This window comes from Sitophilus oryzae, unplaced genomic scaffold (assembly GCF_002938485.1).
Source record: "Sitophilus oryzae breed Bouriz unplaced genomic scaffold, Soryzae_2.0 scaffold_1576_pilon_pilon, whole genome shotgun sequence".
NCBI classification, from domain to species: Eukaryota; Metazoa; Arthropoda; class Insecta; order Coleoptera; family Curculionidae; genus Sitophilus; species Sitophilus oryzae.
The window spans coordinates 14107766-14134401 of record NW_022146254.1 but is presented as its reverse complement, the minus strand read 5'-3'; the positions used below and the strand labels follow the sequence as shown (position 1 = coordinate 14134401).

Here is a 26636-nt window from a genome sequence, read left to right as displayed (position 1 = left end):
CCGATAGAACTAATAGAAATGTAACTATTTTGTCACATCTTTAATTAAATTTTGTTAAATAAATTAATTTTTTATACTATAAATATCTTTTTTTTCCTAATCTCCGACGAGCTGATATAATATGACGAGCAATCTATTAAATTACTGTGAGATTATACAGAAAAGTCCACAGACTTCGAGGCATAGAAAAATCAAGTCCATTTAGCGTGTGTCCTAATTTTGACAAGTTTTCAAAAATGACAGTTTTGTTTAGACTGACGTTTAATTTCACCTGACTTCTCGGTGAATGATTTCTTTTTATGGGGGTACATAAAATCTAAAATTTACGGCCATGAAGAAATTCAAAACTTGGAGCAGTTAAGGCAGAAAATATTTAATGCCTTTGACACTGTCACCCCTGATATGTTATCCAATGTGAGGAGGGGATTTTATGATCATTTGGGTTATTGTTTAATACAAGAGGGAGGCACTTTTGAACAATTTTTGTAATTTTTTAAATTTCATTATCCTGTTTTTTTTACCGTTTACCCATTACCTTGACGAACATGGAAACCAAACCTTGACGTACATGGGAAAACGAAGGTCCTTTTCAGGACCACAAATATTTTGATTGAGAAAATTGGTAACTTTTTTTTGGATTAAAAAACAAAAGTTGTTAATATAATACCAATTTAAAAGTGTTTTAGTAGTTTTAATACACACTATGATATAAAATTTATTATTATTATAATGTACATTATTAATACTATTGTTCATTCGAAATGGCATTAAGGCCCAATTGCAACAATGATTTAAATTTTTCTTAAAGATAAGTAGAGCTTAGAATGGGCTGTATTTATATTTACTTTAATATTCACCTTAAATGAGGGAATTTGACTGATACAATTTTTGAATTTGAATTGTTTTTAATGATATTAACAATTTTAGTTCAATTTTTAATAAAATTTATTTAATATTAATAGAAATCCAAGAGATTTGAAACCTCTTTTAGCGATTTATAACATTCTCAAATGAATTACAGGTGCCCTTATTTTCTATGAAAATCACACAGCTTTTTTCATAGTCGCTGCAGTTGATATAGCTATAAAAAACTAATTTTTTAAGGTGTGAAAATTGCGACACACGCTAAATCGACTTGATTTTTCGTATGTCTCGAAGTCTGTGGACCTTTTTGTATGCCTCGATAACATATTGGTGCAGATTATTTTCACCCAAACAAATAATAACCCAAACTATACATTGATGCGGATTGTCTATGAACTCTTTCTGAAGGTCACAGAAACCTGAACGCGTAATTCGGTGTTCTTTCGCATCTGTTGTAGTTAATTTGTGGTATGGTCCTATAGTTTGAGGAAAAAATTCAGAAACTGACAACTCTTATAAAAATAGTTTTATATTTTTATATTTATAAAATATTATCATATTTTTAAACAACCTATATTTACTATCCTAATTATAAAATCAAATTCAAACAGTGGACAATGGACCGTTATTTTCGATTTGCCTAAGAATTCCCCTGGCGCGTTGCATCATCCTTTGGACAACTGGACAAATTCGGCGTCGATTTCTCTAATTTTTCTGAATATACGGAATTCTCCGTAGCTAGGCCTCTGTATATTTTGGAGCTTTCCTCCTTTTTCGGAAGACAATATTGTTACTTGATAGTGTTCTATACACCGTAGTCCTTCCAATATTAAATCTCCTGGCCAGTTTTCGCTGCGAGGTCCCAATTTTGCTGCTTCAATTAGTATTCCTTCTCTTATTTGGTTAAAAACCCGCGGCCAACCGGATTTAGGCAAATTTATACATGGTATCCCTTCTTCACATTCTTTGATTGTGCGATAAATTGTCGATTTGCTAATGTTTTGATCCCGATAAATGACGACAATATCTCGTTTTGCCATTCGCCCAACAAGATTATAAACTCCTCGACAAAGATCAATTTTATAAGACATTTTAAGAAGCAGAACCCAAAATCTTTTGCTTTGTTTATTGAAGTGACATGACTGATGACATTTCATTGCCATGACTACTTCATTAAATGCATTTTATTACTTAACCAAACCAGATGAAATTTTTCCCAAAATTTTAGGACCGTACGTTATTCATTGTAAATTTATATTTTAAAATCGCCAACTTCTTGTAAAATTATTATAGAGTAAAAACCAAACCAAACATTTTATTATAGTGAATTTACAATTACTTTTGTAAATTTACAAAGCGTTAGTAAAAATTAATAAATCTAATAAAACAGGTGTTTATAATAATTATAATATTTATTGCAAAGGTTAAAAAAAAGCCGCAAAACAGAACTTATGTATGTAAGATCCTCACTACATCTCTTCTTGTCTAGAAATAACTATTTAGTCAATATGTTTAATTTATGTCAACGATGACAGGTATTGATTACTTTGATTCTAAATATCTCGAGAACCATTACTCGTAGCAGCATTTTTACCAATATATGTATGTTTTACGTAAAAAAGTCGTAAATGTATATTTTTTTTTCTCAGTACTTTTATACAGGTACGCACTAGAAGTTATTACTCTTAAAAACAGTTAAAACACATGTAGGTAGCGCTCCCCTACAAGTAGGAGCTTTGAATAAGAAGACTAAGGAAGGAGCATATCAAAAATCTTAGGTACACCGCGATGGGCCTCAAATATGGCCGACTTAAATTCCGGTTTATCAGTGTCGTTCTAATTTTATTTAAAATATGTAAAACTATGATGTAGGGTAGACGTGGGGTAGACTCAATAATTTGTTGTTTTATTTTACGTTGTGAATAAATGTTGGTAGTTATTAAAATTGTTATAAAAATATATAATTCTAATAAAAATAGATAAGTTATAATAAGTATTTATTACCACAAACATCCGATACGCTACTGAAGCAGGTAAGTCAAATTAACGTATCTAAATTCTTTGACATCTAATCTTTGACAAGTAATAAATAAAAGCTAAAATGCAAGAAAAATATATAATTTAGTTAATTTAAGTGAATTTCATAAATGATCGGTTTACTACACGTATGTATATTATATAGTCACTTACTAGCGAAAAGTTGTTCCATTATTTCACTCAATTTTTGCCGAGATCTACCGCACGCTACACAACCAACTATTTTAGAGTCTTTTTCGATAAATCGCGAAAGTGTCACTGTTAATTTAAGTTCTGCCACAATTTCCATCTAGATTTACTACCTTTATACAACTATCAGTAGTAGAATAAATAATAAATAACATAAAATAAGCTCCGTAAAGACTGACAAATCCACAAAATTTCAAATCAAATTCAAATGTGTCAAATGAATCGTCAAACAGAACTGTCAAGGATCCCCACCCTAGAGAGCTTTTATGGTGGCTTTTCCGCCCACCATGCATGAATACACGGATAGCATTATGCTCCTTCCTTAGTCTTCTTATTCAAAGAGTAGGAGTCATATTGACATCAAAATCAAACTTCTAATGTCAAAAAACTCCCAGACACCAATTTTTAATCGAAATATTGAAGTTACTTTACAAATTATTTGGAAAAATCGAAATAAAAATTAAATTTCGATACCCTGTATCTCCGAAACCAAGCATTTTAGGACATACATTTATACGAACTTTTTTACTCATTTCTATCTGCAGAATATGCTGCCGAAGTTTCCAGAATATAGTTCGAACCACCCTGTATAATAATTATTTACATTTACACAACACAGTATAAAAGAACTTTCAATAGGAGTAGCATTTTCGTTACATCAAAGACATTCTAGTTTGCGCGCAATTCTGTTTGATTTTTGCAGTTGCTATACAAACACTCATACTTTATCTGTTTTCGAATGTTCTAATATTTGAACAGCATTATTTCAAACAGAAACCAAATAAACACTCCTCGTGCAGTTCAACTACTTTTTTTCAATTTTAAAAACTGATGTTTGCTTTTCATTTTTCCAGCGATGCAGACTCTGATCCCGTCGGCCATCTGGTGACACGTTTGAACAACTAACCAAACATTTTTCGGTCTGATCAAACACAGAAATACCTTCTCTCAAAACGAATGGAATTACGTATGTACATTTTTTTCTTACAAATAGGTATGTCATTTTTTTTATAACTTGAAATAAATTAGAAAATTTAATTTCTTTTCGACATTGATTAAGCTGACCATATTGGGCAACGCTTCCCAGTGTGTGTTTTTTTTCAATATTAAGGGGAATTGTATTTCTATATCTGCACCCGCTCTCTATCCCTGATGTACCCTGGACCAACTTGTGCAGATCTTTGATTGATAGAATGGGAGCATAGTTCCTACGATTCTAATCTTGCTTTCCCATATAGAAAGTGTCTCTTGCAATCCAGAGCCTCGCAGTAACATATTATGTGCTTCGCTGTTTCAGGATCTTCCTTGATACAGGTTGAGTTTGTTCAGGTAGCATTTGACAGCCATATATCCTGTCAAGAAACTTGTTATAATCCGCACTTTATTCCTACTAAGCATTAGTAGTTCCTTTGTAGTTTTAGATTATAGAATAATCCTTTGATAAAGACTTTGCTATGCTATGTACCCCTGTCTAGTTTCTCCAGCGGTCATTCTGCTTTTCCCTGATCTAGAGTTTTACTGCACTACGGGTTATACATTTGAGTATCCCAGTACTGGCTCTGGATAAAGATGGGATTAGTACAATGTCAATATATCTAACGCATGTTAACAAGCAAAGGTACATCTTGAATAGAATGGATATAGAAAAATGGCGCAACTACTATGCAGAATTACTGACAGAAAACCGACCAGAATTACAAGCAGTAGAAGATGAGAACAACCTTGCAGGCACTTTAATGATAAGCGAAAGAGAAGTACATCAAAGTCTCAAAAGAATGAAAAATGGACGGTCACCAGGTCCTGGTAATATTGTAGCGGAATTGTTAAAGTGTGGAACCCAAAGACTGCGCTGGCGTCTGGCAGAGCTATTTAACCAGTGCTGCCTGCAAAGTAAACTACCCCGAGAATGGCGGTGGCTCACATAGTGTCCATCTTTAAAAAGGGAAATCGTAACGACCCCACTTGTTATAGAGCATTAACAGTTCGGTCAGCAGACTTTTTGGAAAGGTGCTACAGGGTAGGCTCAGGGACAGTATTGGTGACAAATCTCGGAAGACCAAAGCGGATTCACACCGGGGAAATCTTTCACAGATAACCTTTTTGTCCTGCAGCAGGTGATGGAAAAAAAGATAGCAGTAGATCAAGAAGTCCATCTAGCATTTATTGATTTGGAGAAAGCGTACGACTCTATTCCCCGCAGCAAGATATGGGAAGTATTGAATATCTTAGAAGTAGATAGACCTTTGCTTAAGATAATAAAATAGCTATATAAAGAAAATGAATCGTACGTTAAGATAGGACACAGGCTATCTAATCCAATTAACACCACAAAAGGGTTGCGACAAGGATGCAGCTTATCTCCTCTGATCTTCAACGCTTAGTCGAAGTAGCCCTTAGGGAATGGAAGACGAAATGTCAAGGTATGGGAATACCCATTGTGGACAACACACTATTTACCCTGAGCTTTGTAGACGATCAGGTCGTGATTGCGCAGGATTCATACGATCTAGAGTTCATGACTAAGAGGCTTTATCAAGAATACAACAAATGGGGACTTCAGGTTAGTCTAAAGAAGACCGAATACTTAGATGTCAATTCCAACGCTCGTTTTGAAGTCTTCATTAATGATAACGTCCAGATTCAACAAGTAGACAAATTTAAATACCAGGGTGCTACTATCAACAACGAGGGTTTGGGCAAAGAAGAAATACAAACCCGAATTCAGAAGAGCAAACAAGTTATTGGATGTCTGGTGGGACTGAAACTTATCTGCAACAACTAAAAAGAGACTTGGAAGAACATTGGTGGAGTCAGTTCTTTGCTATGGTTCAGAGCTATGGACTCTGAGTGCATACGCGAAGCGCAAAATCCAAGTTGTTGAAATGGACTACCTTAGAAGAAGTGCAGGTATATCTAGGATGGAAAAAAAGACAAACATCGAGGTCAGGTGTATCATGAATGCATCGGAGGAGACAGTACTGGATCGAATCGAAAAATCCAACTTAAAATGGTTTGGACATGTTCTGCGTATGCCGGAGAACAGGTGGCCAAAAAGAGTTTTTCAATGGGCCCCCAGGGCAGAAGAAAGAGAGGTAGACCTAGAAAATCCTGGAACGGAACGGTTACGGAAGCAATGGAAGCTCGTAACCTAGAAGCTGATGACGCTCTAAATCGAGATGTGTGGCGTAGGGTAACGGGAAGGCAGCAATAGGCTGTAGTTGGAAATGAGTATTAAATACTTAAACCAAATCCCGTTTATATATATATATATATATATATATATATATATATATATATATATATATATATATATATATATATATATATATATATATATAAATTTGTAGAAGTTATTAAAGTCTAATTCAAATTCTATAAAAGTCTATTCGTACTAATAGGAACAACTCATACAGAATATCTTCATTTTTTGTATTTAGCTCGAAAATAAGACGGCTTATCCGTTATTCGACCAGATGAAAGATACATTCCTTTTGTTACTTAATATCAATAATATTTTACGTCGTACTTAATAGATGTTACGCGTAACTGTAAACGAATCAAGTTAATGGGATTAAAAACACTTTTCGATATCTGGTAAGCGTAGCTGTACTACTACAAAACATAAAAGATCTGAAATTGAATGCCATGCATTTTACAGCATCTCTGAATAACCCATAAGAGATAGAACGAAGAAAATTATGACATCGAATTTGACAATGACAAAATCATATTTCTGCTGGTATTTTAATTGTAGCTTTCTCTGGGCCGTATTATAAATTTTACTAATTCTAAAGTAGATTCTTGCAAATAACATTTGACACTGTATACTGTACACATTTAAAAAACTAAAAAGTATCCTTAAGTTTCATTCAGAACCTCGCAATTCGTGGAATAAATTAGTTGTTTCAATTAGCGTAGAAGTTTGTACCTGTAATTTGAATGTAAGCATTCAGAACGTTAAAATTAGTGGTAGGAATTTTCAATTAGTGGAAAAAGTTAACAAGCCTTTTACTTTTCCACTAATTATACTTCAAAATTTGCGACAAACGTCCTTTTGGCCTTTGATTATCATCCGTTAAGACAAAATTTGGTTAGACATCAAAAGTTTATTGTTTATAAGTTAAATATTAGGCTTTGTCTATGGATACAACTAACTACCGCAAGCTGTTGCTAGGATATTCTATTCATTTTAATTGTGTTTTTTAAATATTGTGAATGATCGTAAACTAAAAAGTATAAAGTTTAATTGAAACCACTAATTTATTCCACTAAGTGCGAAGTTCTGAATGAAGCTTTACTCTTTATTCATGAAGAACTAGAATAATTTATATGTTCAGTGTAATGCTACTTTAGTCCTTTAGACATCTATAATGTTAAATTTAAAAGTTCAAGTTTAGATACAAATAAAACATGTCCCAATTCTTTCAATCCAATTCTCTATTCTATTTTTAAACAATCTGACTCTTTGCCAGACCTTAATAATGCTTTTTAAAAATGTCTTTTTATTACAGGCACATTTATGTCGTTTATATAGCGGATTTTATATACAGCGAATAAAATACCGTTCTGCCCGAGAACATGTGTGTACAATATTATTACATTTATGACATCATTTTCGCAAACTTGGTCTGCCATATGATTCAGTTATGAGGTCAGTTATGACTTAGAATTTTAACAATTTGTTGGTGTTTAAAAGCTGTAACGCAGAAACTTGTTCTTTTAATATATATATATATATATCAATTTAATTTATTAACTGGAATAATTAATTCACCCGTCCATTTATCTGTTTTAAATAATTTATATTTATTTATTAATAATTTTTGTGTCCTATTTCTACCATATATATCGAAAAATATACCATACCATCGAAAAAAAAACGGCGTCAAAGACGGCTGGAGAATGACAGTCGATGATAATTTTAGGGAGGTCAAGCCCTAGACGTCATTTACTTGGCCCGTACTCTTCTTCGTTCGTTAATGGCGCTTACTGCCAGTTGGCCTTAAAAAGGTTGTAATTTATTTTTATACTAGCGTGTACCAGCTACTTCGTTCGCGTCGAATTAGACATTTGTAATGGTGATGATAAAACAAAGCAAGAATTTTCATTAACATACAAACTGGATAAAATTTTCTCACATTTATGTCAGCATGAGAAACAACAATATGGCGATATTATTATATAACTTGGTAATATTTGAGGGGTAGGTAGTTTCATCTTGTTGGAATTTTACTGTCGAAAAATCTGTTTGCCAAAAATAAGCTTTTTACGCCAAGCAGTTTAAGTAGAATCGTGGTTAAGAAATTACCCTACTTTTTGGAACACCCTGTATGATTTTTTAAAAAATTTCAAAATATGTAAAAAAACAAAATAAATTATGATTGTCCAAGCGTCTTCCCGAAAAACTAACCGTTTTTTAAATAACAAATATTGTAATATTTGAGGGGCGTTTTCACCCTCTTGGAATTTGAGTTTCGAGAAACCCCTCCTTATCGAACCTCTACACCCCACAGTCAATCCGTTTGCCAAAAATCAGCTTTAAACGTCAAGCAGTTTAAGCAGAATCGTGATTACTCAATGGTCATATTTTATGAAACACCCTGTATAAATTCATAAAAAATCTTAAAATATGTAAAACAACAAAATAAAATATACGTGTTTAAGAGTTTTTCCGAAAAACTCACCGGTTTTTAAATAAAAAAAATATTTTAATATTTGGGGGATAGTTTCACCCCCTTAGTATTCGAGTTTCGAAAAATCCCTTCTTATCGAACCTCTACACCCTAAAGTCAATCTGTTTTCCAAAATCAGCTTTTTACGTCAAGCGCTTTAAGCAAGATCGTGATTAATCAATGACCAGATTTTTCGAAACACCCTGTATACATTTTTAAAAAAACTTAAAATATGTAAAAAAAACAAAATAAAATATACGTGTTTAAGCGTTTTTTCGGAAACTTGACCGTTTTTTAAATAAAAAATATTGTAATATTTGAGGGGTGGTTTCACCCTCTTGGAACTGGAATTTCGAAAAATCCCTTCTTATCGAACCTCTATACCCTAGAATCAACCTGTATGCCAAAATTGAGCTTCTTACGTTGAGTGGTTTGAGCAGGATCGTGATTAATTATGTCAGTCACTTAAGAGTCCATTTCACTAGTCCGAAAAAGTAGCAAAATAAGCGTTCGGCATTTAACGTTTTATGTCAAACTGGCTAGGTATTTTTACACAAACGAAGAAGAAAATTAAAGATAAAGGATTATACTAAATCCGTCGTGTGGCACATTTTTAGATAACTTGTTCATTTTTAAGATTTTGATGGTCAAACATCAACAAAATAAACCTTATGTTTGGACTAAATTTTCTCGAAAATAAAAATATAATTTAAAATTCTGTTACAGGAGGGATATAGATTGAAGTTTTGTGATTACAGTGATATATAATTTATATGGTTTTGTAACAAATTGCTCGCTATTTTATGGCAAATGCTGAAGCTCTGCAAGCCCTAATCTAAGGAATTTAAAAATTATATTTTTTCGCTGAAAGCACGTGCGTTTAGAATTATGGTTGTGGCTTAACACGACAGGATCGGGCTAAGGTTTAGGCAGATTTCTGAAATCTAATACATAAAAAATTGTCTTGTCACAGTTTTAGATACCGTACTCCTCCATAACGGCTTAACCGATTTTGATGAAATTTTATATGTATATTCAGTAGCTCTGAGAATAGGTTGTTATCTATTTTTTATACCCTAAGTGACAAGGGGGGCCCACCCCATTTTTTAAAATTTTTTGGACAAAATTTTTAAATTTTGTTTTTTACGATGTGGCATTAAAAAATACATACAACACTAAATTTTCACTTTCAAATAGGTTTTTTTAAATTTTTTGTTACGTACTTCTCCGTAACGGCTTGACCGATTTTGATGAAATTTTATATGTATATTCAGTAGGTCTGAAAATAGGTTGTTATCTATTTTTTATACCCTTAAGTGGCAAGGGGGGGCCCACCCCAATTTTTTTTATTTTTTGGACAAAATATTTAATTTTAGTTTTTTACGATGTGGCATTAAAAAATACATTTAATACTAAATTTTCACTTTCAAATAGGTTTTTTTTTTAATTTTTTTGTTACGTACTACTCGGTAACGGCTTCACCGATTTTGATGAAATTTTATATGTATATTCAGTAGGTCTGAATTTATTTGTTATCTATTTTTTTATATCCTTAAGTGACAAGGGGGGGCCCACCCCAATTTTTTTTATTTTTTGGATAAAATATTTAATTTTTGTTTTTTTACGATGTGGCATTAAAAAATACATTTAACACTAAATTTTCACTTTCAAATAGGTTTTTTTTTTAATTTTTTGTTACGTACTTCTTCGTAACGGCTTAACCGATTTTGATGAAATTTTATATGTATATTCAGTAGGTCTGAAAATAGGTTGTTATCTATTTTTTATACCCTTAAGTGACAAGGGGGGGCCCACCCCAATTTTTTTTATTTTTTGGACAAAATATTTAATTTTAGTTTTTTTACGATGTGGCATTAAAAAATACATTTAACACTAAATTTTCACATTCAAATAGGGGTTGTTTTTTTTTTAATTTTTTGTTACCATACTTCTCCCGAATATCCGGAACGGCTTGACCGATTTTGATGAAATTTAATATGTATATTCAGTAGGTCTGAGAATAGGTTCTTATCTATTTTTTATACCCTTAAGTGACAAAGAGGGGCCCACCCCAATTCTTTTTATTTTTTTGGACAAAATTTTTAATTTTTGTTTTTTTTACGATGTGGCATTAAAAAATACATACAACACTAAATTTTCACTTTCAAATAGGGTTTTTTTTAATTTTTTGTTACGTACTTCTCCGTAACGGCTTGACCGATTTTGATGAAATTTTATATGTATATTCAGTAGGTCTGAAAATTGGTTGTTATCTATTTTTTATATCCTTAAGTGACAAGGGGGGCCCACCCCAATTTTTTTTATTTTTTTGGACAAAATTTTTAATTTTTGTTTTTTTACGATGTGACAATAAAAAATACATACAACACTAAATTTTCACGTTCAAATAGGGGTTGTTTTTTTTAATTTTTTGTTACCATACTTCTCCCGACTTCTCCGTAACGGCTTGACCGATTTTGATGAAATTTAATATGTATATGCAGTAGGTCTGAGAATTGGTTGTTATCTATTTTTTATATCCTTAAGTGACAAGGGGGCCCACCCCAATTTTTTATATTTTTGGACAAAATTTTTAATTTTTGTTTTTTTACGATGTGACAATAAAAAATACATACAACACTAAATTTTCACTTTCAAATAGGGGTTGTTTTTTTGTTACCATACTTCTCCCGACTTCACCGTAACGGCTTGACCGATTTTGATTAAATTTTATATGTCTATTCAATAGGTCTGAGAATAGGTTGTTATCTACCATTTTTGAGATTTTGATGGTCAAACAAAGTTGTATTTATTATACTTAAAAAATATTGATTGAAATAAATTTAATAGTTAATTTAATTATACGCGATACTTTCTTATAATTTAAAAATAAATTTTAATTTAAGTTCAGGGTTTAATATTTTTTTCTTCAAAATTAATCGGTACCCCACATCGTTCAACACGTCATTTATATTAGTATATATATTAGTATAAGAGCCGCGAGGAATGTCCCTTTTAAGAGTCGTGTGCGCCTGTGGCTTTTTAAAAAACAAATTGTTTAATGTATTCAATGTAATTCAGTGAATTCAATTTTTTTTTTTTTCTTTCCTTTTGTATTTTTCTTGAATTATCATTTTATTTCGCGTAAGGGGTTAAATGGAAGAGCAGAATTGGGTTGTTCTCAATTCTGAATTTCGCTCCTTTCCGGGTCTGTTATTTGTTGTTGTATAACCTATAAGTTTGATTATCCTTGGCTGTACATATAGATTTCATTATTATTATTACTTATCTTCTGTCATACATAATTAAATTGTTCTATTTACTGACTTGGAAATAAAGACATTTATTTATTTAAAAATATAAGGTTTATAAGACATGTCTATATTGGAAAGAGTATTATAAGTTAAAATTCCGTTACAATACAGACATAAATTAAGGTTTTCTGATTACAGTTATATTTAATTTATTTTTTTAATAAATATTTTTTATGCTGAATTGTGAAGCTCTGCAATTTGTTGTCTGTGGTCATATCGTCAGTTTCGCGTAAATTATATGTTACTTGTTCTATTTAAGCAAACTGATGGCATATTTAGTTCTTTCGGTATTTTTTTACTTTATTCGATAGAAAATGACACTCTGAATAGAATGACATATCATATGTCAACTTTTTGACATTTTCGCATATGGTTTATTTGAAATTATAAAGGAAATTATAACATGTGGGTTCATAACGATAATTTGACTCGAAATACCAAGTGTGAGGTATCAAATTATTCGTAAAAAATACTTTTCCAAATATGCTAATTAGCCACCCTCGTTCTATTTGAAAAAATTGAGATATGATTAAAAATACGATTTGAGCATTTTCTAACTGGCCAGGACAAGGCACTAAAAACATTAGACGATCAAATCTATTTTTCCAAGGCTACTTGATTGAAATTTAAAATTCAATTTCGTTTTAAGCGAAAATTTCAAAAGTTGACATATGATATATGATATGTCATTATATTCAGAATGTCATTTTCTATCGAATAAAGTAAACAAATACCGGGGGTGCCATTTAAGAATCAAAAGTTGTAGTCATTTCCGGTGAAACAAGAAGTGACCAAAAACAATTGAATACGTCAATCAATCCTAATTTATGTCATATACTAACATACCAAATCTCGTTTTTTTATCTGAAAAAATAAGAAAGTTATAGGGGTGAGCCACTTTTGAGACGCACCCGGTGTAGAAATTAAAATAGACAAAAATTTCTTTGAAAGTCAAATGTTGCCAAAGCTGGAGAATTTTTATTTTAATTGTCTTTATCGGAAATGAATAAAAATTCTTTTTTTTGAAACCTTTGAGCACACTTTCCTGATTAAATAAACGAATTGGCAGATTAAAAAAGCTTTATGTTGGTAGTCATGGCAAATATTACCGATTGCATTGAGATTTTTCTTTAAAAATCGGATATTTTATCACTTTCGACTGTAATATTTTTTTTCTATTTGACATATGACATTTTAAATTTTGCTCTGAGTTTTTAAAAAAAAATTAAATTAAATCTGCGTTTTGTGTACGTAAAACTGCGATTTTCATTGCAATAAAATATGAAAACCACTAAATAGTAGGAATCAGCGACTTGTCTCATTATACTAATCAATTAATTTGAACAGGTAAAAGGATTACAGGGAGCCCCTTTTGTCATTAAACCACGCTAGATCGAAAACATTGTTGCCTAAGTATTGTCGCTTTTATTGAAATACATAATATACCGTATGATCGAAAAAAAAACGGCGTCCAGTTGACTGGGAAATGACGATCAACAATATTTCCCATGCATATATAAATTTACATATAATAAAACAATAATTAATAATAACCGTCTATCAAAGAATATAATCGAAATTATATTACCATAGAAACGCCCCTTGATTTTTAAGACTGAAAAAATTCAACAATATACAAACGGTATGGAAATTTGGAAAAGTATAAACGGGATTAACCATTTTAGAACAAGCAAAATTTTTTATGAAGAATACATTTTTCTCAAAATGTCAATAATAAAAAAGTTTTTCCACTTGTTTTTCCACAATCTGGGGACATTCTGTAGAATTATATAGAATTATTTATGTAATGGAATTATATTATTATTATTTTTTTTTTATATTTACGGTAAATAAAAATAATTAAAATTATTCTGGTTTATGATAAATTATTCAGCTCTATTGGCAAAAAAAATACTGACTATGGAATTTTAGCGATCATATCAATTTTATTATCAATGAATTTATTAAAAAATCTTATTAAAATAGGTTACAACATAAGATACCTGTTTGTCTAGATGTTAATTTGTGATGTTTGCCCTTTTTTTCTATTTTATCACATATCAAAAATATTATAATATCAAAACCGTTCTATTTAACTAGTTTTCTTTTTGTTAATATAATATATTAATAATTGTTAATATAATATATATACAATTATTAATTAATATATGAAGCATACATCATTTTGCCTTTTTCCGCAGCATTTATGATTATGATAGTTTTAGGTTTCGTTATAATAGGATTTAAAAACCTATCATTTTTTGTTTATAGTTTTTCTGCAAATTAAAGAGTCGATAACTAAATAATTTATAACGTACTGAATTAACTAAATTTCAAACTGCAGGTACAATACAAATAATCAGAAATAGGCCTACGGAACATCGCGTCCGCCGTGTCGCCATATAAAATCAAAGTCTCAAGGCGGCGAGGCCCGAGTGGTCTCACTGCGCGCAGCCTATTCGTAAACTTAATTTAGGATAACAAGAAAAGTATTAGCATTAGAAAATTGTACCAAGTTTCAAAAACTTTTTCAATATTTTACTTTTATTTCATACGCAGATACTATGTAAAAATTCCTTCAAATAAAAAGTTTCTCGCTTACCGAAAATCATGATACAATAAAGTTAATGTTTGAAGTTTAATCCATTTTCCAAAAAAAATACACTCACTATGGAATTTTAATTACCTCAGCTATCACCGCCTATGTGTTCTCAATCGATTAAAAAAAGAGTTTGTAAATAAGTTGATTAGTTTAGGAGTTATCGCGTAGGAAAGATAAAAAAGCATGGTTATACATTTTTGACATTTTGCTAGTTAAAAAATTTCTGACACCCCCAAAAAGGTCGTAATTAGTTATTTCACATGCACAAAGGCCTAACTGATAATCCTGTATAGATATCATGTAGTTATACCTCCAAAAAAATTTTTGACACATTTTGATATCGTTTTTACTCCACTGAAATAATATGGGAAATATTCAGACGTGATTTACACTGAATGCGTCCGACCAAAAATCAGGCGGTGGGGGATCGTGAACGGACCGCCTTCCACAGCACACCCGCTCTACCCGACCCCTGAGACCGACCCGAGCGGTGTAGCGCAAATGGACTCTTAAGGATTTTATATATTAATATAGTTTGAGCATTATTGGTGTAATTTAAAATTCCAGGAAAAATCATGTTTTCGAAATAGGTTTGTGTGTCTGGAAACGGTCCATCCCTTTTTAATCTCTTCATTATTAGCTTTAATTTTTGACGTTTTACGCCAATTTTTTATCATTCCATTATATTTTTTTTATCAACCATTATTTCTTTCTAGCTTTGAATATGATTGAGTTTCTTCCATAACATCATCATCAACATCTCCATGCTTACTTAATTCATCTATTGATTTCTGGTAGTAGTTTATCTTTAATTTATATAATTTATAATATACTCAGTGTTTCAACAAAATAATTTGTTAGGGTAGGTATCTACTTGAAATTCCATAATACTAATCACATTAAATTAAAATTTTCTCAAGAAATTTTAATGCGATTTTCTAACGCCAAAACTATTTTAAATACGTCCCTGTTATGTCCACAACAATTACCATACCGGTAATTGCAGAGGGAAACGATTTAAAATATGTCGCAGTCGTTATACACATATAATTTATTTCTAAAGTAGCATTCTTTCGAAACGCTCTAGCTAAAGCGAAGAATGCAAATGGCTTAGAGGAGGAAATCTTCGAGCTATTTGCACAGAACATTAACTAGAAATGCCAACCAGTGGCATAATTAGAAAGCAGGGGAAGTGCGGTTTAGTTCGGACAGTCTGATACTTTTCGAAGCATGAACATAAATACGTTAAGAAAAGTTGTATTTAAACGAATTTTTAAAGTCTTTTTATATTCATATGGTATTTTGTATATTACGTTTTTTGTTTGTTGACCAGTGGTCATTGGTTTAGCTTGGGTTAAAATGGATCTAAGGGTAGCTACATAATGAGGCATCTCGATAATAATCGAATAAGTGCGCGTTGGATGCTTCGCGGCGAGCATCGCATCGAAATGCCTCACTATGTAGGTACCCTAAGACTATTTTTTAATCTTATTTTTTCTACCTTTTCGAAGAACTAAATAGAAGAAATAAAAAATAACTAATTTCTCTCTCCATATTTTGTAACTGACTGACTTTTGACACAGCGTTTATATAACAAACTATCTTTCCTATTTATTTTTCCGCCATTTGTTTTGAAACGTCCTGTATAATACACTGACTAAAAAATGGACACCTTAAAATTTTCAGGTATTTTAAAATCCAAAATATTTTGTGTTCTATTGGCTCGATTTTGATGACTCTTTAACCAATGTATAGCTAAATTATTTGACTTTCTAGCCTGTTTATCAATTAAAAATTAAACTGCCCATCTGTCTTTTATCCGAGGAAAAACGAAATGTTATTTTTGAGATCATTTTTATGTAAAATTGGACGATCTACAACTTTTATTTGAACTTTTTTTTTCTAGTTCTTACCGTTTCTTCAAAATTTCGAAAAAATATTTTATTAATTTCACCCCTTCCCGGGGGTGAAATTTATAAAATCTTTCACAATTCGTTTTTGGATCTTTTAAGTAAATTATATGAAAAATTCAAGTTTTTACCAAAACTTTGTATTTCAGAGCCTATTTTCTTGAACTATTGAAACACCCTGTGGAATGGTTCAACAAAGTAAGGAATTAAAATCGACTTTATAATCAAGGCGAATCTTTTCTAAATAGTTTGTTTTTTGATTCATCTCAACAGTTTAATTTTTATTGAAGCTATTTGCTTTTAAAGAAAACAGTAATGATTTACAGCAATTTTAACATTTACCACAGCCTTTACTTTTGATCCTCATCAACACACATATTAAATTAATAACGGTTACTGTGTATTTATTATTATTGTGTACTGTATGTCTTTCACTTAAACTAATAGATAATTTTCTTATGTTAATCATGGAAGATTATTATAAATACACTCTACATCCGAAAGCAATAAATCCTCTTAATACGTCATCAAGGCTATTTTTGTCCTTTATCAGTGTAACTCTTGACCTTCTGAAGGGCAAAAAACCGTAATATATTAATAAAAAAAGTACACTGATAGGGTTAATAAACAACATACAATAAATAATCATTTCCAATAAATACAGTTAAAGCGTTATCAAGAAAACATCCTATTCTTAGATCCAATGATTAACAATTAGTATTTAGCGGAAGCGTTGAAGGTTTATTAAGATAAACCTACGCTTTTGTCATAAAACTATACCTACATAAAAATACACTTTTGTTGTTCTCTATACCATGCTTTGAATAAGAAGACTAAGGAAGGAGCATAATGCTATCCATGTATTCATGCATGGTGGGCGGAAAAGCCACCATAAAAGCTCTCTAGGGTGGGGATCCTTGACAGTTCTGTTCGACGATTCATTTGACACATTTGAATTTGATTTGAAATTTTGTGGATTTGTCAGTCTTTACGGAGCTTATTTTATGTTATTTATTATTTATTCTACTGCTGATAGTTGTATAAAGGTAGTAAATCTAGATGGAAATTGGGGCAGAACTTAAATTAACAGTGACACTATCGCGATTTATCGAAAAAGACTCTAAAATAGTTGGTTGTGTAGCGTGCGGTAGATCTCGGCAAAAATTGAGTGAAATAATGGAACAACTTTTCGCTAGTAAGTGACTATATAATATACATACGTGTAGTAAACCGATCGTTTATGAAATTCACTTAAATTAACTAAATTATATATTTTTCTTGCATTTTAGCTTTTATTTATTACTTGTCAAAGATTAGATGTCAAAGAATTTAGATACGTTAATTTGACTTACCTGCTTCAGTAGCGTATCGGATGTTTGTGTTAATAAATACTTATTATAACTTATCTATTTTTATTACAATTATATATTTTTATATAACAATTTTAATAACTACCAACATTTATTCACAACGTAAAATAAAACAACAAATTATTGAGTCTACCCCACGTCTTCCCTACATCATAATTTTACATTTTTTAAATAAAATTAGAACGACACTGATAAACCGGAATTTAAGTCGGCCATATTTGAGGCCCATCGCGGTGTACCTAAGATTTTTGATATGCTCCTTCCTTAGTCTTCTTATTCAAAGATACCATGGATCCTTTTTCAAAATCAATTTATAGACAGGTCATTTAATACAATAGTAACCTGGCAACTAAGTTCCTATCAGCAGCATTAATACAAATATACCGGAAGATTAAAAATGCAACATTTGTGTCGTTTTAAAATGGGACAAAATATACTAAATTCAGTAAGAAATGAAGTTATCTAGGTATGTACCACGGGGATTATATGTAAACTGGAACAACTTCGACTACTGTCTTTTCTGAAAAAAAAACGTAACTTAAAATTGTGTTGAGGTCTATTGAGTAATACGGACTACTTCAAATAAATATATCGCATGAATAGGCAGAATTCGGCAGACCATTTTTTGTTTATAAACAAATACATTCCTCAAACATTATTATTTGCGATAAGAGGAAACGTCCATAAGCGTCGATAGTATTTTTTGGTATTTTGAAAACTAATAAAAATATGGATAAAAACGACGTTTAAAAAAAAACATGAAAAATTAATACATAATAATAATTTCAGAACTTTCTTAGTAATAGTCCAAAAGTAGAGAAAACCTTTTCTTTAAAATATAAAAAATAATAATCATCTCGGGTTTTTTAAAGCCTCCAGGAATATTTAGATTCTTATTTGCTATCAGTAAGCGAAAAAGACAATTAAATATGATGGGTTTAAGAGAGAAAAAAACATGGTTACAAATTTTATTCAAAAAATTTGTTATTGTTTTTTTTTAAACCAATGCTACTACTATTCAAAAAGTTTAACAGTGTGTCATATAGTTTAATTTTTCCAAAATCACTTATGGCCGCTCTTTAGCATATGCAAGAGCCACTGTGCGTTGGTTTCTATGTAATTTGACAAATAAATAAAGTTGTCTCTTTAGTTGTGAGTTTTGAGTCAATATTTTTTAATTCTCTTTCGTGTCGATTGCTGATTGAATTGGAGCCAGAAATGGCTCAAAACGAAATAAGTAAATTACCAACAGATATTCAGGCTGAGGCGACAAACGCCATATCCAAACTACTTCCATTTAAATCCCGAATAACTTATGAAAAGGAATACAAAAATTTTCAAAAATGGAAGCAATTAAAAAACGTGCGAGAAGAAAGATCAAGTGAAAACATACTTTTAGCTTATTTTTCTGAAAAATCAAAGAAAATGCAGCCGTCCAGTTGTTTATGGTCGTACTATTCAATGCTAAAAAGTACAATACTGGTCAATGAAAACATTGGGTCATTACATATTTCGGGTAATGTCAATTGTACCCAAAAAAGTTGCATGAATACCAATAATAATGATGATTCTTTGTAATTTGAATATTTTTAATACAGGATTGCAGAATAAAGTTTTTAACCTATCCTCGCTGTTAAAGTATCATTTCTACCCTTGCGGTTACAAAGTACTATTTTATCTACTATTTTTGATAGATATAAGGCAATTTTAACAGTTGCTATGGAAAAAAGAGACAAAATGAACTAATTGGTAGTAATTGTAATTTAAACAATAATTTAAGTTCATTATTACTTCTCTATTATTATTGTTAAACAGAATTGTACTAATAATTAAAACAAATATGGTCTTGTCAAGTACGACTGCAAGATAAATATTAGTTTAAAATGTTACCGTATTTTTTTTAATATGTCAATAAAGAAAAGCCATACAATTTCGGCCTTTCACTGAAACGTGTAAAACAAAGCTAATAAATAATGTGCTTTTGTTCCAAACCCATTGTTAGTTGATATATAACTATGTACAATGTACAGGTATTATACATATAAAAAATTATTTAAATGTCAAATAGAATGATTAATAAACAATAATTGTATTAGATATGTTTTAAATATAGCCTGAATTTCTGTAAAAAATGTAAGCATTTAGAACGCCAAAATTAGTGATGCAAATTTTCAGTGATGGTCATTTTCAAAAAAAGCTAATTGTACTTCAAAATAACTTCAAAATTTGCGAGTAATGTCATTTTGGCCTTTGATTATCATCGATCAAAAGAAATAGTGGTTAGAAATAAAAAGGTTGTTATTTCATAAGCTAATTATTAGTTTTTTATGGATACAAGATACAACTGACTACCGCAAGTTGTTGCTAGAATATTCTATTCATTTTAATTGTATTTTTTAGATACATAGTGAATGATCGGAAATTCTAAAGTATAAAATACAGTATGATTGAAGAAAAACAGTGTTCAATTGGCTTGGAAATGAAGATCGATGACATTCATCATATAATTTAACTAGTGATTACTCGCTCGAGTACTCGATTATTGAAATAACTGACATCGTTCGATTATGAATGAGCGATGCAATTGACGAGTACCAAGCGATCCTAGAATGAAATAAATTAAAATCCGATTTTAATGTGACATACTCGATAAAAAGCCGAGCGAATTTTCTACATATATTGCAGGTAGCAAATTTATACGACGCCGTATATATATTTATGCGTTGCGTATCTGAGGGACAAAATTTTACGACCTACATCGACAATGCTTTAAAATAAACTAAATCAAGCGATCAAGCGAATCGTTCACCGCTTGCTACTTACCATTCATCACTGCGCACGCAACTTACTGCTTGGCGTTAACGAGTACTTACAACAAGCGACGGGTGAAAAACCTTATTTTTAAATACGAGTGTATTTCGCTCGAGCGATCACTGGATTATTGCAATCGCTTGAAACTCGAGTACTCGATTATTAAAATTAATCGGTTTTTCCCATCACTAAATTTTACGTATAAATTGACAGCGATCTTCATTGCATAGCCATCGCTGACGCCGTTTTTTCTCGATCATACTGTAGTTGACAATACGGACAATTGCAAGTAAAATAAACGTTTGCAAAAACAACAAACTGTCCGAACTAACTCACCATTCTGCTTTATAATTTAATTTTTCATTAAGCTTCATTCAGAACCACGCAATTAGTGGAATAAATTAGTGGTTTCAATTACACTTTATACTTTTTAGTTTATTCGATCATTCACAATGTTTAAAAAACACAATTAAAATTAATAGAATATCCTAGCAGCAGCTTGCGTTAGTCAGTTGTATCCATAGAGAAAGCCCAATATCATTGATAAAAGAAAATAATCTACTATTAAGAAAGATATAAAACTTAATAGTAAAATTTTGGGTCAAAGCGCCCCTCCGTGTTTTTAGTGAAGACTACGTTTAACCCAGCGCCTTCGCCTTTTCTGCTGTAAATGTTTTTTATGTTTATATTTGAATTCAAAGGATTTATTTTTAAAGTTACACTGATATATTAGTATATCAGAGTAACTTTAATAAATCATAAGAATATATATATATTTTACAATTTATTTTTTTATTTATTTTACATAGTTTCATGTAAATGATCGTAAGTCGACTGGCTGTCTAATGAATAGACCGAGATTTATAGATTTTAAAGCAAACGAAAAGAAATCAAACAACGAATACATACCATATATTTTTCTTTTATCTAAGATACATACCTTATCATCTTTTGGAAACACGTACCTACATTTTTGCAGTTTTATTAGTTTCTTTGCAAGATGCAACACAACACGAAAACGCCATTTTTACAGTTAATAAATAATAAAACTATTTCTGACTATGATATTTAAAATTTAGATAGATAGAAAATTAAAAAACAAACGAGTATTTGCAAACGCAGGCCCAAATTCAATAAAAATCAAAATTTTTCCTGCGAAAATCAGGCTTTTGTCACTGAAAAGGTATTTTTTGATTTATCAGCAGTCATTGTCAAGTTGACAATATACAGGGTGTTTTCGAATTAGTCTAAAAAAATTAAGGTGTGATTCCTCATGTGTTCTTAAAACAATTTTTATATAACCATTGGGTCTAAAGTACTTCCTTTCTGTTCTACAGGGTGTTAAAAATTAAAAAAAATCGATTTTTTTGCTTAACATATATGGTACAACACTGCTTTTTTAAAGAAAATATATTTTTTTCTTGACTGGCCATCCTTTTTCAACCAAACTGATCTTTTGAGTTTTTCTTGTTCATCAAACGGTTGTCGAGAAAAAATTAAATATACTTATTAAGAGCCCGCCTTAATTCGTTTTCTAACGATTTTTTATTTTTTAGATTAATTAGGAAACACTCTGTATATGCATATCACAGGCAACCAAATAAACTAGTAACCTCTAAAAATTATTTTTCCTACCACTAGCGACATACCGTGTTTTTAGTGTGTACTAAATTATTTTATCAAAATTTCCCCATATAAGTTTCCAGGCAATGGCCCAATATACAGCTTACAAAACAATCAATTTTTGATTTCTAACCATAATTTCTCTTGACGGAAGATAATCAAAGGCCAAAATGGCATTTCTCGCAAATTATGAAGTATAATTAGGGGAAAAGCTAAAAGTTTGATAACTTTTTCTACTAATTGAAAATGTCTACCATTAATTTTGACGTTGTAAATGCTTACATTGAAATTAAAGGAACAAACTTCTACGCTAATTGAAACCATTAATTTATTCCACTAATTGCGAGGTTCTGAATGAAGCTTAAAATTAAATCGTCTCAAGTAAAATACAATAGTGATTCGTGTTTGTATGTAATTTAAAAATTTTATTTTTAGAATTACTGGCAAAAATTAGAGTTAAATTTAAGAATAGTGGTAAAGTAAATAAGCGGTTTCTTAGAGGTTTTTAACCTATTTTCCTAATTTATTTTTGTTTCGCCAGTATAACAGACAGCAGTTTTTGTTGTATTCGGTACAATACGTACTAGTTTTGGTAATAACAATTTAAAATTAGAGTAACCTTCGGTTCAATAAATCCAGGTACCAACAAAATTCAAAATTTTACGGTTTATTTATTTATTGTAATCGTAACAAGAAAAACACTATTAAGTAAAGTATAGGCTTTAATCAAATATTAAATTGATTTTTATAGGAGGATATCTATATAGATTGTTATTAATTTTAACAAAAAGTTCAAATTAATTTTACAGTTAACATAATTTTAATTTTACAGTATAGTTTATTGATTTTATTGTGTGCAAATATTTATTTTTATTTTAGTGGGGGTATATTTAAACCTCAGAAAAACTTCTATGATTTTTTTGCGAAAAACACAATTTATTATTTTTAGAATTATAATTAATACTCTTCATAAAGTTAAAGTCTTTAAAAATATATACAAAACAGAAATGATACATTCAAAACATGACTGATAAAAATTTACATGCTATACATCTTGTAAAAAGATTTGTTTTCCATTATCCTGCCAGTCATTTCAGCGATCTAAAAATATCAATGAAATAAATTACAATGTTTTCAGTTTAAAGACTTTCTAAATTATTGATTGTCTATGCACGCAGATACTCTGTTTTTATGAACTTTACAATCGGCGAAAATATGCCAAAAATCAGCATTCCTGGTAAATACTACGTCAAATTGCAAAATTAATGCTAAACATTATGACGAAGTACGTAGGTAATTATACTATGGTATACGCAATTATTCATGACGATGTTTAGGTGAAATATGCATATAAATCAGCATAAAATTACCCTCCATGAACAGCCGTGTTACCAGAAATTATTTTTTAAACATTTTACTTAAAATCACTACATGGAAATGAATTGAGACTAGCAGGGCAAAAACGGCGCAACTCCAAAAAGCTTGTTTTGGGAAAACTTGGAATAATGAACTAAACTTTAGACATATTAGACTGTTTTTCTTTATGTATTTATTTGCAAAGTTAGTAGGCCAATATTAATAATTGCATGAAAACTATTAATGAAGCAAATTTTGTACCTTAAAACGTTTATTTTTATTTAGATACAACATAAATTTAATAAAATAAATATCATTCAGCTCAAATTTGCGAGTTTGTGGATTAGGCCGTTGTTGCGCTGGTAGCCTCCATTATGGAATGAATTTCTATGTCTGGCTTTTAAGTTCCGTCTACACATAACGTTTTACCTGTTCAGTCAAAACGTATCAAGTAAAACCTTGTGGGTACGTTTAAAAGTGTGTTTACACGGGTCTGCGCCGCGCCGCGCAAAATATTTTTTTAAGATGTACTTTTGAAGTGTATTTTTTTAGCGCGCACAAAGGTATATGTTAAAAAAATGAATTGCGCGGCGTGGCGCAGAGCGACGCAGCCGGCGTGAACGCACCTTAATACAGCATCTTTAAAATTAAACGACTTTTAAAAATCAAATATTTTTTGCATAGTTTCACAAAATAATGCAATTTTACATAATTGTTTTTAGATGATTATTACCAAACGATACTATTTTCACATTTTTTTATTTAGCTTTACGCGTTGTATTTGTGGAAACCATAATAATTACGATTTTGTAGTAAAATTCCACGTTTTTTATTTTTTTTTCTGATTGTTAAAACCACAGGTAAAACTTCTAGTGTATATGCTAGTTTTTAATCGGTCTTATCTGACAGATAAAACGTTATGTATAGGCCGGGCTTTACTGAAATAGCTTATTTATCACGAAAAATAAATCATAAAAGTAAAAAATAGTTTAGCCTTTGATTTTCTAGAATTTCCTTGTTTTTGATGTACTGTAAAATGACCAGAGTATGTTAAATGTTTATTCCAGTAATGCAGTCTAAAAATATTAATGTTTCATCTACCGAGAATTTCATCATTTAAACAATTTTATTATGCATTAGGTATACCTACATATTATCTAAACCCAGTTAGGTACATATTATTTTCTTCACTTAGAAAAATGAAATATTTTGATTTTATGACATATATTTAAAAAAAAGGTTTATGTATGTTATAATTTATAATATGACCTAAAGGAAGGAATATATCAGTAAATAATATAAATGCCTAAATGATGACAAACGTTTAAATAATTACCTTGACATTCAAGTTTGTTGAATGGTTACTTACATAGAAATAAAAAAAATATTTTTTCTTAAGCAAGTTGTCTTGTCTAGCAATCATTATTTCATACTTTTTATTGGAAAAATAAAGAAGTCTAAAGTTAAGAACTTCCTACGTCGTTCATATATTTACATGTCTTCTAGATTTAAAAAAAAATGTGTTCTGTATCTCTTAAACTACACAGATTATATTAGTTAATGTAAACGTTCATATAAACAAAAACAACACCAACTTTGCCAGATATAGGCAAAAGATTGCCTATATCTAGAAGGGATTTTGAAATTGAAAGTGTGAAATATTTAAAAAATAAAATGATTTAAATGAAAAATCATCAAAATTATATCAGTAAAGTAAGTATTTAGCGATTTTTTAAAATTTTGACCAGGAATTTTAATAAAATAAATAATTTTCTACTGAATTTTTAAAGAATGAAAAGTATTTTTGTAACCACATGTTCTTTGATAATATTTGATCTACAGTTTAAAAAAATACCTGGTATTAATAACCGGTATAAACAGGCTAAAATATTTAAAAAAAAATAATATATTTAAAGCAACATTTTTCCAATTACACTAAAAGAGACGACAGATATTAAATAAATGCTTAAGTAAAAGTTCTATACCACGATTTCTCCAAGTAGGCGTTTCGAGTTTCTGGAGATCTGTTTGGTAATAGTAGCAAGTTCGTGACAAAATTTTAATTATGATGCCATAGAAACTGCAAAATCACAATAAAACACCAATTCACAATCACAGTGCACTAAACATTTACTATTAAAAATCAGCTGTTGATGATACGCCGATATACCTTATACGCCAAAAAATTAAATCTCTCCACCTTTATCAGTCCTCGATATCTTTTAAAGCAAGAGTTCTTATTGGGTAAAGACATACCAACAAATAAAAAAAAACTTGTATTTATAGAAAAAAATTAGCAATAAAAAGAAATTTATAACAAAATAGAAAGATAATTTTGTCTATCCAAAGCAAATCAAAAAGTTTTCTTGGTACAAAACTCGTTACTTCTGAAGTAACTTAAGAATCCAGAACACCAACCAAAAACTTCAAACTTTCCACCCTTACCGCTCTTTCTCTTATCCGGCAACACGAAACTCTTGCTCCTCTTCACCCTCAACGACCTCCTCCTCAAACTCCTCAGGAAACTCTCCGGCATCTTCTGAAATTTCGGCGGTTCCATCGACTCCTTCTTCGTGTCCGACATCATCAGCCAGCTTTTCACCGTGCTCATCGACAACCCCCTCGACTTCTTCGGCGTCGGGGTAGGAGGTGGCTCGTTCCTTATATCCACCATCTTGGATGAGGTTAGTCCAGAATGAGAGGAAAACTTAAATTACACTAACACCGATAAAAGTTTTTCATTTTAGCACGGCGCGATCTTTTTTACGCGACTGGATTGGAGATAGCGCGACACCGGTTTCAATGCGTGCGGTTTGGCGCCCGTCGAGCCAATGCCGCTTCTTTGCCGTTTTGTTGAGAAACGGCTTTAGATAGGACGGTCGCGTGGT

General features: G+C 30.7%; 1 protein-coding gene across 1 annotated transcript in view; it reads right to left on the bottom strand.

Moving 5' to 3' along the window:
• The window catches only part of LOC115879205 (centaurin-gamma-1A), a 74210-nt gene extending 47788 nt beyond the window's left edge, over positions 1-26422 (bottom strand). The window contains exon 1 of the mRNA XM_030895898.1: positions 26194-26422. Within this exon, the coding sequence (XP_030751758.1) occupies positions 26194-26422 (229 nt within the window). The remainder of the gene's footprint in view (positions 1-26193) is intronic.
• Positions 26423-26636: the final 214 nt, after the last annotated feature.